Source organism: Cornus florida, unplaced genomic scaffold (genome assembly GCF_030987335.1).
Source record: "Cornus florida cultivar Cherokee Brave unplaced genomic scaffold, ASM3098733v1 CherokeeBrave_3.0.0_Hap2_Chr09, whole genome shotgun sequence".
NCBI classification, from domain to species: domain Eukaryota; kingdom Viridiplantae; phylum Streptophyta; class Magnoliopsida; order Cornales; family Cornaceae; genus Cornus; species Cornus florida.
Genome location: NW_026775579.1, coordinates 80,296,329 through 80,313,193, shown reverse-complemented (window position 1 = coordinate 80,313,193; position 16,865 = coordinate 80,296,329). Strand labels below are relative to the sequence as shown.

Here is a 16,865-nt window from a genome sequence, read left to right as displayed (position 1 = left end):
AATTAAATCATGACCATTAATTTGTAATGTATTTTAACAGTAAGGAGATGTCTATATATAGGTAAATGTCACATTTATAACAACAACCTCCAAATTACAAAAGTGAAAGTGAGAAAGCCTTTTGAGTGAGTGGGTGGAACAAAGTGGGTGGGTGGAACAAGGGTAGAGGTAAGTTTTGTAGGTTTATCGTAACCTTTCACTGGTAACGGAAAGAAAGAGAGAGCGAAAGAAAAGGTTTGTCTTTGCATACTTCAACAACTGTATCTTAATGGGATTGTATGGGAGCCGTATACCAAGTTACTGAAGATTGTATTGAAAAAATTTTACTGGTGGGGTAGCGGTCTTATTTGAAAAAGTGGATTGCAGCCCTTAAATGCTAAATATTATCTACCATTCGTATTTTACAACAGTTTACCCCACATAAAAAAATTACTTTTAATAAAAAAAGACACATAATTAAACTTAAATTTATAACCTTAATTTAAATTTTAAAACAAAATTATAAAAAAATTTACTATCAACCAAAAGCTCATAAAATCAATAATATATATAGCTATCAATATTTTTACCGCATAAACCACGATGGAACCATCCAAAATAGGGTAGTCAAGAACTTTTGTAATAGAAAGTAAAAATAACCATTAATCCTAACTAACTTGTAAAGGAGTAACCGTAGAAATTTTTTCCGAGGAGAGCTTAAATTACATGAACTAGTGTGCATTTGTACCGGTAGATATTCTTGTCACTAAAAAACATATCTAGAAAAAAAAAAATATAAAAAAAATCTAACGTAAATTTTAATTTACTGAAAAAAAATTAACACGTGTTTAGTAGCGGGGACACTCTCAAAAAGACTAATCTCTGTGTGTGTACTTGCGGACTTTAACACACATCTCAATTCATAGAATTTAAACTTAAGAATATATTTCTTTTTATATAAATAACAGAATGGTCACTCACAATTAATACCAAAAAACAAAAAGCAGATTGTAAATTATATGAGCATATTAGACCTATCCAGAAAATTTATTGAAGGAAAAATTCACTTTACCAAATTCATTCAAGAATGCCGTTGAAGAGATTATAACCGAGAATGGATCATAACATATACAAATAAGAGGATATTTTACAGAAATAACCCAAATTTTAAAATAACAATTATAATAATTTAGATTTTTTTTTTTTTTGGCCCTCAACTTCAAAATTATCATAGCAGTAGGAGGCTAATCTGAAAAGATGACCATTTTGATCAGAAATTGAAAGTGCAGACTTCACTACCGTAATGCTTCTAGGAATCCAATGCACAACTACAGACCCTAGGAAAATCCATGAGCTCAAAGCCTCTAAAATTACGACACGTGTCCATCATAATCATTAAAGAAATTTCACTTTGTTAAGGTTCCCAGTTCACACCCCACCATATATATAAAAACATAGTAAGAGTGAAAGTTTAGAAAATTACGAAAATGGAGATGAATATACTCAGAATTTAACAACTTTTCATATTCATTTTAGTCCTTTAATGACTTGCCACAAACACCAACAAAACTTTCAAAACCTCACTGCTTAATATTAATTGGAGCCCAAACAAGAACCTAAATTAATTCTAAAATTGTAAGAAGATTACAAACTTAATGTTTTGCTTGGTTTCCAAGGAAGTTGAGAAAATATTTGTTTTTTTTTTACATTTTCTTTATAATTTTTTATCACCATCTTCCCAAGAGAGACAAAATATAAGAAAAATAAAAAAATATTACCTGAATACACCAAGTAATGCATCATAGTATAAATGGGTGAATTTCACTTCATCCATCTGTATTAGGAGCTCTATATAAATAAATAATACAAAAATAGGACTTTCGATCATCACCAATGCTGAACTTGTGGATCATCAAAGAGAAATAACTAACCTTGAAATCTTTGCTTTGGTAGGTCAAGTGCATATATGGCATATATCAATGATATATATATATATACACACACATATATATAGTTGCACTGTTATAAGGGTTTCTCAGAGAATCATTTACAGAGCTAATTTGACATGCTGGCCGCCTCCAAACCCTAGTTTAACATTTGAAGTCCGATGGAGGTGGACAGAATGCCAAAATGCCTCTGCAACACGGCTTCTGAGAAGCCATTGAAAGAGAGAGAGAGAGAGAGAGAGTGAGGTTGTTTGGTTGTGTGTGTTTGAGAGAGAGTGAGGTTGTTTGGTTGTGAGTGTTTGATGAGTTGGTGAGTTTATGTGGTGAAATGGAGCTTGCATGGTGTGGTTTACTGTATTTGGCTTTGTAGGGAGGATAAGCTGAAGGGTATTTGTTGGGGATGGGTTTGTGGTGTGTGTCTTTATACCTTCTTTTTTACATGTCTTTTTGACTTGTTACAAAATAATGATGCAGAATGGGCTGCACTTGTCCCCCACTCAATCTGTGAAAGTTCATTGTCAACTGCTTCTCCATACTCTCTTTCTCATCTTAACTTTTTTTACTTTCTTGGTATCAAGTGCCCTTTTTACTCAACTTCTTGTTCAACCATTAGTGGAAGACGTGAAATAGGGGGTTGAATCTTAAGAGCTCGGTTAAAATTTATTTATTTATTGGAAAATGCTTTCTCTACTGTACGAGAAGAGTCGAATTCATGCACCAAAAGGGGTCTATGCCTTTGGATGCATGCAGTGGGATCTCTAATCTACGAGAAGAACCGAATTCATACACCCAAGCACATCTTGATGCATGCAGTGGGACCCAATGTCTCCTGCTTCTCTAATCTATGAGATGAATCGAATTCATGCACCCAAGGCCGGGCTCTATGCTTTTAGATGCATGGAAGGGTTGAGTCCCGCTTCTCCAATCTATAAGAAGAACCAAATTCATACATCGAAGGGCTCTCGGCCCTCATATGCAAGCATCTAAGGGCTACACCTACAACTCCCGAGTAGCACCACTCTTATTTATTGACAAAATGGTATTTGGCCCTAAAATCCCCTCTGAAGTAAAATCCGAATTCTTGTGAGCAAAATTCTGTCTAAGCGGCCACTTGTGCTTCCAACTAAACTAGAAACCATTTCATTTAGCTTCAAGGATGAAAAAGCGAATGGAAAAAGCTGGGAAAGATGGATGATTGTTTGATTGAGCGAAAGAAAATAGAAAAAGGTGACACCATCAACTTTTGATATGACACGAAACAAAAACAATGTTTGTGATTTGGAGTATGTTCAGTACTATCCAGAAGCATCTTTTGTAACTTATATTTGTTGCAAGATTCTTGAAAACAAAAACATGAAAACATATTTGGTAAAAAAATATTGCATGTTTGAAAAATAAAATGGTTAGTTCAAAAAATCATTTTAGAGTTTTTTTTGTTTTTGAGTACGGTACTAATCAACTCGCAACAAACACACTTCGTACTTTTACTTTGCTATATCGTGCCCAGAGTACAAAATGCTAAGCACATTCGGTTGCCAACAACGCCCTTAGTTAATTTTGCAAAAACTTGACTATAGGTAATAATGTCATTGTATGTCCTGTAGTGGTAGAAATTGCGTCATAAACATTTTCCTTCATACAATGAAAACTAAATTCAATAGAGTTTTTTACACAATTGATAAAATTCTTTCCTAATCATTTTGGAAATGCAAAAGTCAAAACGTAAAGAAAACAATAATTATTTTAGAAACTTAAAAGTTAAGAATGAAATGTTTCTTACCTTCAATTAGAATTAAATTTTTTTGATTTTTTAGGTTCCAATACCTTTTAGTATAAGGTACTTTACTTGGTCATTACCGTAGTAATAAAAGGATTGCTTCAAAATATTATGAACGTGACAAATTTTTTTTTTTTTTTTATTACAATTTTTTAAAAAATGATCTTTGCAACCAAGAGCCCAGGCCTAGATGTTTGAAAACTTTATGAACCTCAAATTTCTGATTATCCTTTAACTGGAGCTGTGATGATGAACTTCAGCTTTGCTAGTACAAATTTTGTAGATCCTTCATTGTTATACACTGCATTAGTAAAATTTATGGAAAAAGCAAAAGTTATGAATTTCAGCATAATTACCAATGAATTCTTATTTGCAGTTTGCTTGTAAAGTACTTAAAATTCTAGAGGTCATAAAACTTTTAAATTAAGAAAGTTCTAAAATTTCAAACTCATCTCAGTTTCAAATGCAAAAACGAACACATATTCTAGGTCACAAAAATCAAAAAGGAAGGTTAGCCTGAGGACATTAGGAGAAAATCATATAAAGGAGTTGAATCCTAAAAGGAATAAAATCAAAATCATTCACATTTGTGGAACCCAATTATATAGTCAAATATTGTTTAAATTTGGATGTCTCACATTTCAAAGTCCAAATGATAAGAACATGAAGCATAAGGGGCTGTTTGGCATCTACTTTGTTTTTTTTCAGGCCCGCTACAGTAACCCAAATGAAGCCCAAAATATGTTTGATTGGTTTTGTTTTGTTTTGCACAGTTATAAAGTATTTCAATAAAGAGGCCCAAAACTAAAAACACCATTTTGGTGTTTTATCTTGTTTCAGTACTATTTGGACAAATTTTCACTGTAGCGGAGGAAGTAGCCGGCCCAACTTGTTTCAGGTATATAAACATTTTAGGTCATTTTTGGGCAAATTTTCTCTCTCCTCTCTCGATACTCTCTCTCTACGATTCAAGGGCGATATCAAATACAACACCGAAGCTAGATTTTCATCACCACCGATCCAAGCCTAACTAAATTGAAAAAGATATAAGGTAGAAAAATCGAAGTGAAGAGTGAGAGACCTCAGAGAGGGCCAAACGGAGAGAAGCGAAGGGAGTGGTGAAGCTCTCGGCAATCGCCACGGAGTCCCTCTCAACCACGTTGAGCGCTCCCATAATCTCTTTCTGACCAAATTTCGAGGGTTTTGATGCACCAACTCCATTATCTTCTTGATCTTCCTGAGAATTCTGGTGACGCATTGTTGATTGCTGATTCGTTTCGGTATCTAAAATTAGGGTTTCTGAGGAGATTGTTGTTGTCGTTTGAGCTTTGTGTGCGCTTCCTTCTTGTGCATCCATTTTCAGGTGGTTCTTCGAAGGTCACACCAGTTGGCTACGAATTTGATCGTGAATCTGTGACCAATTAATGTTTGGGCAAGTTTTCAGTCCGAGCCCTTAACTGGATTTTCATCACCACCGATACATGTAAATAATTTATTGCAAAAATTAATATATATATATATATATATATATTTGTGTGTGCCCAAACATGTTTTTCATGTTTTTATTTCCGACATTTTCACAACAAAGCATGGTTCCCAAACGTACTTTCGAATTTTTTCCAAAACACTCTATAACAAAAACACTATTTCTATTTTAGCCAAAAACAAAACGCATGCCAAATGAGCCCTAAATATCCATGTGGGATAATATTATACTGCAATGCAATTGCAGAAATGCAGTGATATACTGATGACCATAGTAATTTGCATACCCGAAAAAGAAAAGAGAAGAACACAAAATCATTTAGGAAGCTGCCTGAAAGACAATTCATAAGAAATTGAACATTGTAAGTCGACATCAAAAAGAGTTGAAAGAAAGCAGAGGCAGCCAAGGTCAGCTTGAATTTCATTCCATTTTTTCACAAAAAATGGCTAACAGATAGGAGGCAGAGAATGTCGTTGTTTGCAATGGCCTCAATGAGATGCCAATGCCCCCTTCTACATCGAAGGGTAAAGACTCCGTCCCCCCTCTACACGTTTAGAAACAACAATGACTAAGTTCATCAAAGAACTTCCAAAGCTGGCATGTCAATAAATAAGACCGGGAAGAGAATAAAAAGTAATGGAATGTCCTAACAGGGAGAAGTAAAGTATCGAAGTGCAAACATGTTGATATGTGAGGCAGGAATCATAAATTATACTGTAATTATGATTATAAATGATGAGGTGGGCTACAAGTTAAAAAGGGCAAATGCAAAAAAAAAAAAAAACCCTAATGAGATACACAAAAAGTAACAATTTGATTCCTTATACAGGATATAGATAGAACTCAAGAATGTTCGATATAAATTCATAATTATTGAAGAAAAGAAGTAAAAAAAGTTAATGCATACATTGGTTCAGATAGTAGCAAATGAGGAACAGGGATATAAAATATGCAATTCAAACCATTGAATGCTACAAGCGTTAAGTGCCGGATTTATCAACTCAACAAACTCAGAACAAAGAAGCAAAGTTAGATATTCAAATTTAATACCCTTTTAGATTTTATGACAGACACACAGCTAGATATCAAATTTTATGAGGTTATATGCACATAAAAAGTGGTTTTATTGCTCTGCTCGACCCCTGCTGAACTTGTCAGATAAATCGCTGCAGCTCCTTCTTGAGAAGGGAGTTGCTGCTTTATCTTAAGTTCAAGGAAATCAGCAAGCCTGAAGGAGGAAGAAGGAGGCAATAAAATGTTCGTCTCATCCACTTCACTCCTTTTGAGAAAGAAAATAGCTTTATGTATAGTTTAGCTATACAATGAACTTAAAATGCTACACATGCTTATAAAGTGCGGGTTCATCGAGATATGTTGAACACATATCCTATGACTACGAGTGCTTAACACATTTAGCATAGTCCAGCTAACATAGATCAAATACACTTAAGACTTCGCCACTTGAGGAAGAGCAATGAGCAAGAAATTAGCATAACACGAAGATACATATATACCATTATATTCTCAATTCTAAGGAGACAAATAAATTAAACCATATGCAATTCAAATAACAGAAATTCAGCTTGATCAATTCAATGAAAAAAAAAGGGACATGACTATGAGTGCTCAACACATTTAGCATAGTCCACCTAGCATAGTTCGAGTACACAAGTCTTCATCACTTGAGCAAGAAATTAGATAGGCATGAAAATGCAGATGTACCATTATATTCCCAATTCGAAGGAGAGAAACAATTTAAAGCACATTCAATTCAAAGAACACAAATTGAACTTGATCAAATTCAATGCAAAATGGTTCATACAAAATATCCATATGATCACTTTCAAACAATTACAGACAAGAAAACAAACCCATTTCGGTTAGCGAGGCGCTTTCTTCTTCCCGGCAATGGAGACCCTCTTTCCCTTCAAAGTCCGGCAATTGTTCTTCGTCCTCTGTCCTCTGCAAGGCAACCCCTGAATATGCCTTACTCCTCTGTAACACTGAATCTCTTTCAATCTCCTAATATTAAGTGCATTGAATCGCCTCTGAAACACCCAAAACCAAATCAAATTAAAGAGAGAAAATTGAATAAAATCACACATATATATAGAGAGAAAGTGTGTGTGATTACCAGGTCTCCTTCAATCGTGTACTTGGAGACTTCATCACGGAGAGAGATAAGTTCTTCTTCAGATAAATCCTTCATTATCTTGTTCTCCATTGGTAGGTCACAGAGGATTTGGCGAGCTCTGGTGCGGCCGATTCCATGGATGTACTGTAGAGAAAACTCCACTCGCTTGTTGTTCGGAATCTCCACTCCTCCAACACGCACGGATTTGATGCTCAAACCACGATACTGCAAACAACAAATTGAAGTGGTAATCAACCATTACACAAAACCCTAACCCCAGCCCTTGTTTGGTTTCCGAGAAAACTAGGGAAAACGAAACAAACCAAAAAATTAACCATTTTTTATTCTCAAATCAATGTTGTTATGCTCTGTTGTTTAGTTTTCCTAAAAAATTTTGCAGCAACCAAACAGATTTGATATGGAGGGAAATTGAAACTAAAAAAAATCAATGAAATTGTGTACTACTAATACCTTGGGAGGGGTTGAAGTGGGGAAAGAAAGTGAGTTAGAGAGAGAATTAGAGTATGTTGTGGTATTGCAGATGAGAGAGAGTGAGGGAGCAAGAGGTGTTGCCAGTGCTTGAGCCATTTTCTCTCTCTAGCTTCGGTTCCAGTGAAGAATTTTAGAGAGAGAGAGTGCGTGAAGATTATGGAAGGCAGAAAAGATTGAGATCGAAGGGCTGATAATTTCTTATCCTTTACTCTGTTAGAATATTTTGCAGACCCGCTGGAGTGGGTTACTGTGTGTACTCGCGCCTGGCAATGAACTTTGGATTAATCGGACCTGAACATGGTAAGGTTTGGTAGTTTGGCAATAGGAAGTGGACCTGACCCAATAATTATAATGTTTTAACAGACCAGACCCGTCAATAGGGTCCATTACCAAAGCCCACATTTAGAAATTGCAATATTCTAGTGACCACTCTCTCTTTTCTCTCCAATCTTCGTCCGTTTATAAAAGAGTGTCTTCTGTGAGTTACGTTTCTCAAAAAGACATTTTTTTTTTTAAAACGGAAGAGTAATACTTTCTAACAGTATTCTTAGGCATGTTTCGTCGTCTTTCTAACACGTGAGAAATTACACTCCATAGTCAGTAGTGTAGTGCCCTACAATATAATGTATAATAAATTTATTATCATACCATTTTTTTTTTCATAACTCTTGTCAAGGATGAAATTGATATTAATAATATTTATTTTTTTATTTTTTATTTTTTTGGGTAAATTGCACTGGCACTCCCCCCAAACTTAAGATAAAAACAGTCATATGCAACTTAGGTACTTTTTGGACGATAGCCTAATCACTTTTTTCATATCTAAGTTGCCCCTTAATAAAATGTTATATTTTGGATCAAAATATGTGCTTAACAAAATAACCAAAATACCATTCAATCAATATATATTTTTATCTCCTCCATCACCTCCTTATCTCTTTCCCTCTCCACCACAACCATCGCCGCCGCTGCGAAGTGATAAAAACAAAATAAAAAATGTTATTATATATGTTGACACCCATTTTGGTATTTGGACCGTGGGTGATGTTTGGGTTGTAGGCCCATTTTGGTATCTGGGTTGTGCAGGATATTTAGCTCATGGATTTATGATTAGACTGAAGGTGGTTTGGATTAGCAATTTAGTTGGGATGAAACTCATCAGTGTTATACATGGACATGGATTACAGGTAAAGGAACAATGACGTGGCAGATTTTACACAGAGTAAAACTACATGCAACATGCAAGGGCGCCATAGATCGAATAGAGTATTTTTGAACTTTAAATACCATCGATAAGAGTTATTTGTAATATCCTTTATTTGAATTTAGTTAAAAAGTAGTATTTATCTACTATTGTTATTTGAATAATTATTCAGTTGTATTATACAGTTATAATACAATTAAACTGCTTGAAAGAGGCATGTTGAGATTGAGGTCCAACACCCTCAGGATCCTTTAATTTATTTGTTTGTTTTCTCAAGCTTTTCTTAAAATAGCATCCTTGCTATTTTTTTCTCTCTCTTTTTCAGTATCTCGTTCTATCTCTTTCTTTTTCTTTCTTAATCTTTCTTTCTATATTTCTTTCTATATCTATTTCTCCCCCTTTCTATTATCTCAATTGTTACTGTAAATTATTCACGGAAAAGTTCTTGGCAATACTGAACTCAAAAGAGGAGTTTTTTTATTCTCTTTATCCTCGCATTATCTCGAAGTCAACCTTCCAAAAGAGATTAATGTTGACAAATCACATTCGAACCATATAATTGGCTCTGGCACGCCTGCACTATATATATATATTTATAAAAAATTGTTATGAATTGGCTCATTAAATCACTAACTGATAACAAACTTTTTTATTTATTTGGATGGTAAAGCAAACATACACACACTTTTTTACTCACGCCGGGACTCGAATTTCTTCCCTCTTTTTTGAAGATGAAGAGGTTATATTATTGAACTAGAGGCGCTTTGATAACTGATAACAACCTTGATTAACCTTTTAAAATGCCAGCATAGTCTTGTGAGACTATTGGTACCCAGGGCAACGCCAACGCCACCCATCGCCCTCGTCTTCCCCAGACTCTCCCTCCCTCTCTCTCCCTCTCTCTCTCGCTCTCTCCATATATATATATATATATATATATATATTTATTGTGAATATCATAGAATTAAATGTTAGTATACGTTGTCTGATAAAAACTAGTATTAAAAAAATAAAAAAATAATAAAAGAAAGAAGAAAGTGAAGCCCCTCCTAAGAGCCTTCATTAGTTTTAATCATTTTATTAAATATTTGGAGGCCACAGTATAGAATGGTCAAATTATATAAAAAAAACAAAATCATTCATAAAAAAGAGGATAAGGCAACAAAAGTAGACACTGTAACAAACAATTAATGGATGTTCCACTTTATTATGGAATCCAATTTCAATCAGACAAGTATTATTTAATTTTTAATTTTTTAGGATTATTTTGGTCAATTAATAGGAGGGTATAAAGGTAATTTAATAATTTACTTGGGTCAATTCAGAAATCAAAATGTAAGTACGTACTTTTATTATAGTTGCTACCTTTATCCAGTTTATCAAATGTGAGGGGTGTTATTGTCCAAAAAGTGCATAAATTGTAAATGACTCTCTTTAACCCAAACCTTAAGGCATCAGTGCAATTTAACACCTCTTTTGACGGTGCAATGTAACTCACTAATACAAAACCAAAAAAAAAAAATTCATATTTCTCTATTTTATTTCTTTCCAATAAAACCAGGCCCAAGAGGTCGTGGCGGATACTCTCACCCGGGTTTGGTATGGTACTTTTATTTTTATTTTTTATTGTCTTGCCATGATATTTGAGAAAGAGGGGGGGAGAAAAGTATTCTTTGGCATGAAAGACGAACCCTGGGAGGAAGCAAATGGGCTATTAGAAGGAATGGAGGGAAGGAAAGATACATAGGGAAAAGATGAAAGAGAGGTCCAAGAGCCATCCATTTTTTTTTATTTTTTTTTATGTTTTTATTATTAGTAATGAAAATGGAGTGGAAATGAGCTGGGATGCCCTTTCCATTCTGTTCTTCTTTTTTTTTTGTTAAAAAAAAAAAAAAATTCTGTTATTTTTTTTTTTTTTTATTCTTAACAAAAAAACTCACACAATATTTTAGAATAAACTTAAATTCTATACCTTTCACTATAAAAAGTGAAAATTAATCACACCCACAAGCATTGATACAATATATTAGAACAAATTGAGTGGTATTTCATCGATATTTACGGCGTCGTGATAATGTATTTCTTTTTAATATTATTTGATATATTATCATTGTACACTACAAGCAAATGTCACATGAAAGTACAATAAATATGACATCACAATCTGCATGGACCGAAAATTTTAACTCTTTTATACAATAGTATGAACCCTTCCGAATTTCTCCAAAGCACTATAAAGTTGTCTAAAATTGTATAAATGTATATAGATCATTATATATATATATATCTATATTATTATTAAATGTGTAAAGTGTTTTAGTATTTCAGTATTTATATATTAATATAAAAAAATATTTATTAATTGATATAAAATTCTAAAAATTACTTAATAAAATTTAAATTTCAGTATTTATTTATTAATATAAAAAAATATTTATTAATTGATATAAAACTTTAAAAATTACTTAATAAAATTCAAATTATTAAATGTGCTAAGTGTTTCAGTATCTCAGTATTTATTTATTAATATAAAAAAATATTTATTAATTGATATAAAACTCAAAAAATTACTTAATAAAATTCAAATTACCTAATAAAATTCAAATTACAAATTACATAATAAATCTAAGAGTTTCTATAAAATAAAATAAAATCTAATTAGACTAGAATAAATCTACCACAAATTACCTATTTTTATTTTCAACACAAATTACCTATTTATCTATTTATTATGAGTTTTTAATAAAAGAAAATCTAATTATACGAGTATTATTAATATAAAAATTATTTATTAATAGATATAATAAAAGGAAATCTAATTAGAGGAAGGATATTTTTGAAGAAAATAAAATAATATATTTATATAAAACTCTACCACAAATTACCTATTTTATCTTCAATAAAACTCTATCACATCAAAAAAGACAAAACTTTATCACATTAGACAAAGATATATTTAAAGAGTTTCTACAAAACTCTAACATAAATTACCTATTTATCTATTTATTATGAGTTTTTAATAAAAGGAAATCTAATTATACGAGTATTATTAATATAAAAAATTATTTATTAATAGATACAATAAAAGGAAATCTAATTAGAGGAAGGATATATTTGAAAAAAATAAAATAATTTAAAGAAATCTCTACTACAAATTACTTATTTTATTTTCAATAAAACTCTATCACATCACAAAAAGATATATTTAAAGAGTTTTATTTTATTTGAAATTCAATCAAGAGGGCACATGTCATCAAGCCTATAAATAGAGGCATAGAGGAAGAAGAAAAGGAGACAAAATTTGAGAATTCTAGAAATCTCCATAAAGTCTCGGTCTTGAGAGACTCAAAAGTGTAGAAATATTAAATCATCTCTGCCTTGAAGATGTAATTTCGGAAGAACTCTATGTTATTCTTAATGAAAGTCATTCTGATCAAGCTTGTCTTGTCAAAACAAGCATGCTTCACCTTGTCAAAACAAGCATGCTTCACCTCTGAAATCCTAATTCTCAGAAATTGTTCGAACTAAATATTGTCATTCTAAGATTCTTTTCTAAGATTCTTTTAGATGTACTCCCACTTTATCAGGCAATTGGACCTTGAATTGTGTATGGTTGTGATTTGTGAAAACACTTGTTGGGAGACTATTAATTGCAACTTCAGACTTGATACTGGAAGGAGAATTTGGAAGGTTTTGATTTCTTAGATCCGAGGCTCATGTCCCTGAATTGTGTATGGTTGTGATTTGTGCTTTTGGAAAAACACTTGTTGGGAGACTATTAATTGCAACTTCAGACTTAGCGGTTGCGTAAAACCAATGCTACTGAAAGGAGAATTTGGAAGGTTTTGATTGATACCTTTTCTTAAACAAAGAAAAATTGTATACTATTAAATACTTTTGTTCTATAAAGAGTTTTTATAAAAAGAGTTTTATAACATTTATTAATTAATATGAAAATAGTTTTTATAAAAAGAGTTATTTATGAATTAATATAAAAATAGATTTTATAAAACTCTAATAATTACCTAAAAAAATAAATCACCACTTTCAAATTACCTAATATTCAAATTACCTAATAAATCTATAATATTACTAAAAAAGTTTCTATAAAACTGTAACAAAATATAAAAAAATATTTTTAGAGTTTTATAATATTTATTAATTAATACAAAAAATAGTTTATATAAAAAGAGTTATTTATGAATTAATATAAAAATAGTTTTTATAAACTCTAAAAATTACCAGGTAAAATAAACCACCACTTTCAAATTACCTAATAAAATTCAAATTACAAATTACCTAATAAATATATACTATTATTAAAAGAGTTTCTATAAAACTGTAACACAAAATATAAAAAATATTTTTAAAAGTTTTATAATATTTATTAATTAATATAAAAAGAGTTTATATAAAAAGAGTTATTTATCAATTAATATAAAAATAGTTTTTATAAAACTCTAAAAATTACCAAATAAAATAAACCACCGCTTTCAAATTACCAAATAAAATTCAAATTACAAATCACCTAAGAAATCTATACTATTATTAAAAGAGTTTCTATAAAACTGAAACGCAAAATATAAAAAATATTTATTAATTAATATAAAAATAATTTTATAAAAAGAGTTTCTATAAAACTCTAAAATTTACCAAATGAAATCAATCACCACTTTCAAATTATCTAATAAAATTTAAATTACAAATTACGTAATAAAATTCAAATTACAAAAATAGTTTTTATAAAAAGTGTTTCGATGAAACTATAAAATATTAATTAATTAATATAAAAATAGTTTCTATAAAACTCAAAAAATTATAAAAAATTAATTAGTATAAAAAAATCTATACTATTATTAAAAGAGTTTCTATAAAACTCTAACACAAAATATAAAAAATATTTATTAATTAATATAAAAAGAGTTTTTATAAAAAGAGTTTCTATAAAACTATAAAATATTTATTAATTAATATAAAATATTTATTAATTGATATAAAAAGAGTTCTTATAAAAGGAGTTTATAAAAATAGTTTCTATAAAACTCTAAAAAAACCAAATAAAATCAATCACCATTTTCAAATTACCTAATAAAATTTAAATTACAAATTACCTAATAAATCTAATTTCTATAAAACTCTAACACAAAAAATAAAAACAAATTACCTAATAAAATTTAAATTGCAAAAATAGTTTTTATAAAAAGAGTTTTTATAAAACTATAAAATAATTATTAATTAATATAAAACATTTATTAAAAAATATTTATTAATTAATATAAAAAGAGTTTCTATAAACTTTAGAAATTAGCTAATAAAATCAATCAACACTTTCAAATTACCTAATAAAATTCAAATTAAAAATTACCTAATAATCTATACTATTATTCAAAGAGTTTCTATAAAACTCTAACGCAAAATATAAAAAAATATCACCATTTCAAATTACCTAATAAAATTCAAATTACAAAATACCTAATAAAATTCAAATTATAAAAAGAGTTTTTATAAAAAGAGTTTCTATAAAACTATAAAATATTTATTAATTCGTATAAAAAAAATCTATACTATTATTAAAAGAGTTTCTATAAAACTCTAACACAAAATATGAAAAAAAAATTATTAATTAATATAAAAATAATTTTTATAAAAAGAGTTTCTATAAAACTATAAAATATTTATTAATTCATATAAAAAGTGTTTATGAAAATAGTTTCTATAAAATTCTAAAAATTAACTAATAAAATTAATCACCATTTTCAAATTACCTAATAAAATTCAAATTACAAATTACCTAATAAATCTATTTTCTTTAAAATTCTAACACAAAATATAAAAAAAAAAATTATTAATTAATATAAAAAGAGTTTTTATAAAAAGTGTTTCTAAAAGATTCTAAAAATTACCTAATAAAATTAGGTAATAAAATTCAAATTACTCATACTATTATTAAAAGAATTTCTAAAAAACTCAAATATTAAATAAAAATTTATTAATTAATATGTAAACAATTAAAATATATATATAAAAAAATTCGATAAGTTACCAAACATTCACCACGTGCAACGCACGTGCCTTTTCCTGGTATATATATATATATATATATATATGAAGCATTGTATAGTTTATCCTTGGAGGATTCTAGAACTCCCTCCATCGTTAGATTGTTGGCATGTGTATAGGTCCTAACCATTCACAAAGGGCAAGTGTTTATATAAGAAGGTGGGAGTTGATTCACTCTTACCAAAAAATACTTGAGTTACACAAGAATGCGGTAGTTATACAATTTGAATTGTGATTTTCATAATTTTAAATTATGAAATTAAGAGACCAAAGAGGAAAGCTAAATAAAGGGAGACACACCAAAATCGAAAACTAACTATATAAAGGAAGACACACAAAAATCGAAATGAAATAAGAAAGAAACCTAAAAGAAGCCTAGACTTTCATAGTTTGGTCATTCATTTTTTTTTTTAATTATCTCCAGTCAACCTCACAGTACCATCATTCAACGTTTATTTAAATTAGGGTTTTAATATATATATTTTCATTTATCATTTTAATACAAAGTTGGAATAGGGGTGCAATATTTTTGTTCATTTTCTCACCTCGAATAAAAAAAACATAATCTATTAATTATCACAATTAATTTTTTTTGCAAATATATTTTTTCATAGCGGATGAGAATACAGAGGGAAAGAGTGGAGAGAAGAAATGAGAGATGCATTGCAAAGAAATGGTAAAAGGGTATTGTTATCATTTTATTTAGGATAAAGTGTAATAAAATTCTCTTACTGTACCCCAAATGCAACTAACCCCCGCGAAATCCACTTATGAGTAGTGGCGCTAGAGAGAGAAACCCCAAACCCTTCAAATCCTCCAACTCTTCTTTCCATTTTGATCCAGTTTTTTATTCTCTGTTCATCAGAGTTTTATTTTCTCCTTTGCATAGGATCTTTCTCTTTTCTTAAGAGCTTCTCTGTTTGTCAGAGTGTTTTTTTTGGATTTCCTCTTGCTCTTTTGTTCCTGATGGTTTCCTCTCTGGTGCGCTTGGGTCTTCCTTTCATTCCTTGTCGAGTCGGCAACTATGCGCAACGAGATGTGAATCCGGGGGTTCTCCGTTTTGGAAGATTTGATGACCCATTAACGCAAAATTTTCTTTTAGATCTGGGTATTGCTATAAGTTCTTGTGTTTTTATGTTAGTGTCATTTTATCTTGTTGTCTTTTGCCTTTTAGATCTCGTGGTTTGCCTCCATTCTCTTTCTGGGTGAAGGTTTCACCGTTTCGAGCTTGGTCGGCGAAATCAATTTCTCCTACTTCTCAGTGGCCAACGCATCTGGGTTATCCTAGTGGGATGCTCTGTTCTTTGATTTGTTGGCCCGTGGTGAAGAAATATAGGGTTCACAGTTTCTGTTGGGTATTCACAAATGGATGTTGCTATTGGTGTTTTCTAGTCATGGGGTTCAGTTTAAGCAGTCTGTGGCCTGGTCGGTGGTTCGGCTCCTTTCGTAGGTGGCATGCTTATGGGGTTTGCTGGTTTGTGATTGTCAGTGGCTTGGCGACTAGGTTGGCTTCTGCTTCTTCAGCTGGGGATACCATGACGTCATGGCTGCTGCTATGCACATTTTCTCTAGAAGTTATCTTTTGCTTTTGTCGTGGGCCATGGTCATGAGTGTTTTTGGACTGTGTGTGAGACGGTATAATTTGATAAGCAATCTTTTATGTGTTTTGGTGGGTCCAACATCTGATTATTCTGGACATTGCAGTGCTCAGTTTGGGGGTACTAACAATCCCATTATTAGTTATTGTCAAAGATGATATCTTGACATTTGGGGGTGTTAGTTTAGAT

At 30.8% G+C, this 16,865-nt stretch overlaps 1 protein-coding gene across 1 annotated transcript; it reads right to left on the bottom strand.

Moving 5' to 3' along the window:
* Positions 1–6,958: 6,958 nt before the first annotated feature.
* LOC132274576 (small ribosomal subunit protein uS13c-like) lies at positions 6,959–8,014 on the bottom strand. The gene is made up of 3 exons (XM_059775887.1): positions 7,794–8,014; positions 7,323–7,547; positions 6,959–7,236 (listed from the first exon to the last, which is right to left on the bottom strand). The coding sequence occupies exons 1-3, from the start codon at positions 7,908–7,910 to the stop codon at positions 7,069–7,071; spliced, it is 510 nt and encodes a 169-aa protein (XP_059631870.1). The 5' UTR covers positions 7,911–8,014; the 3' UTR covers positions 6,959–7,068.
* Between the last annotated feature and the right edge of the window lie 8,851 nt (positions 8,015–16,865).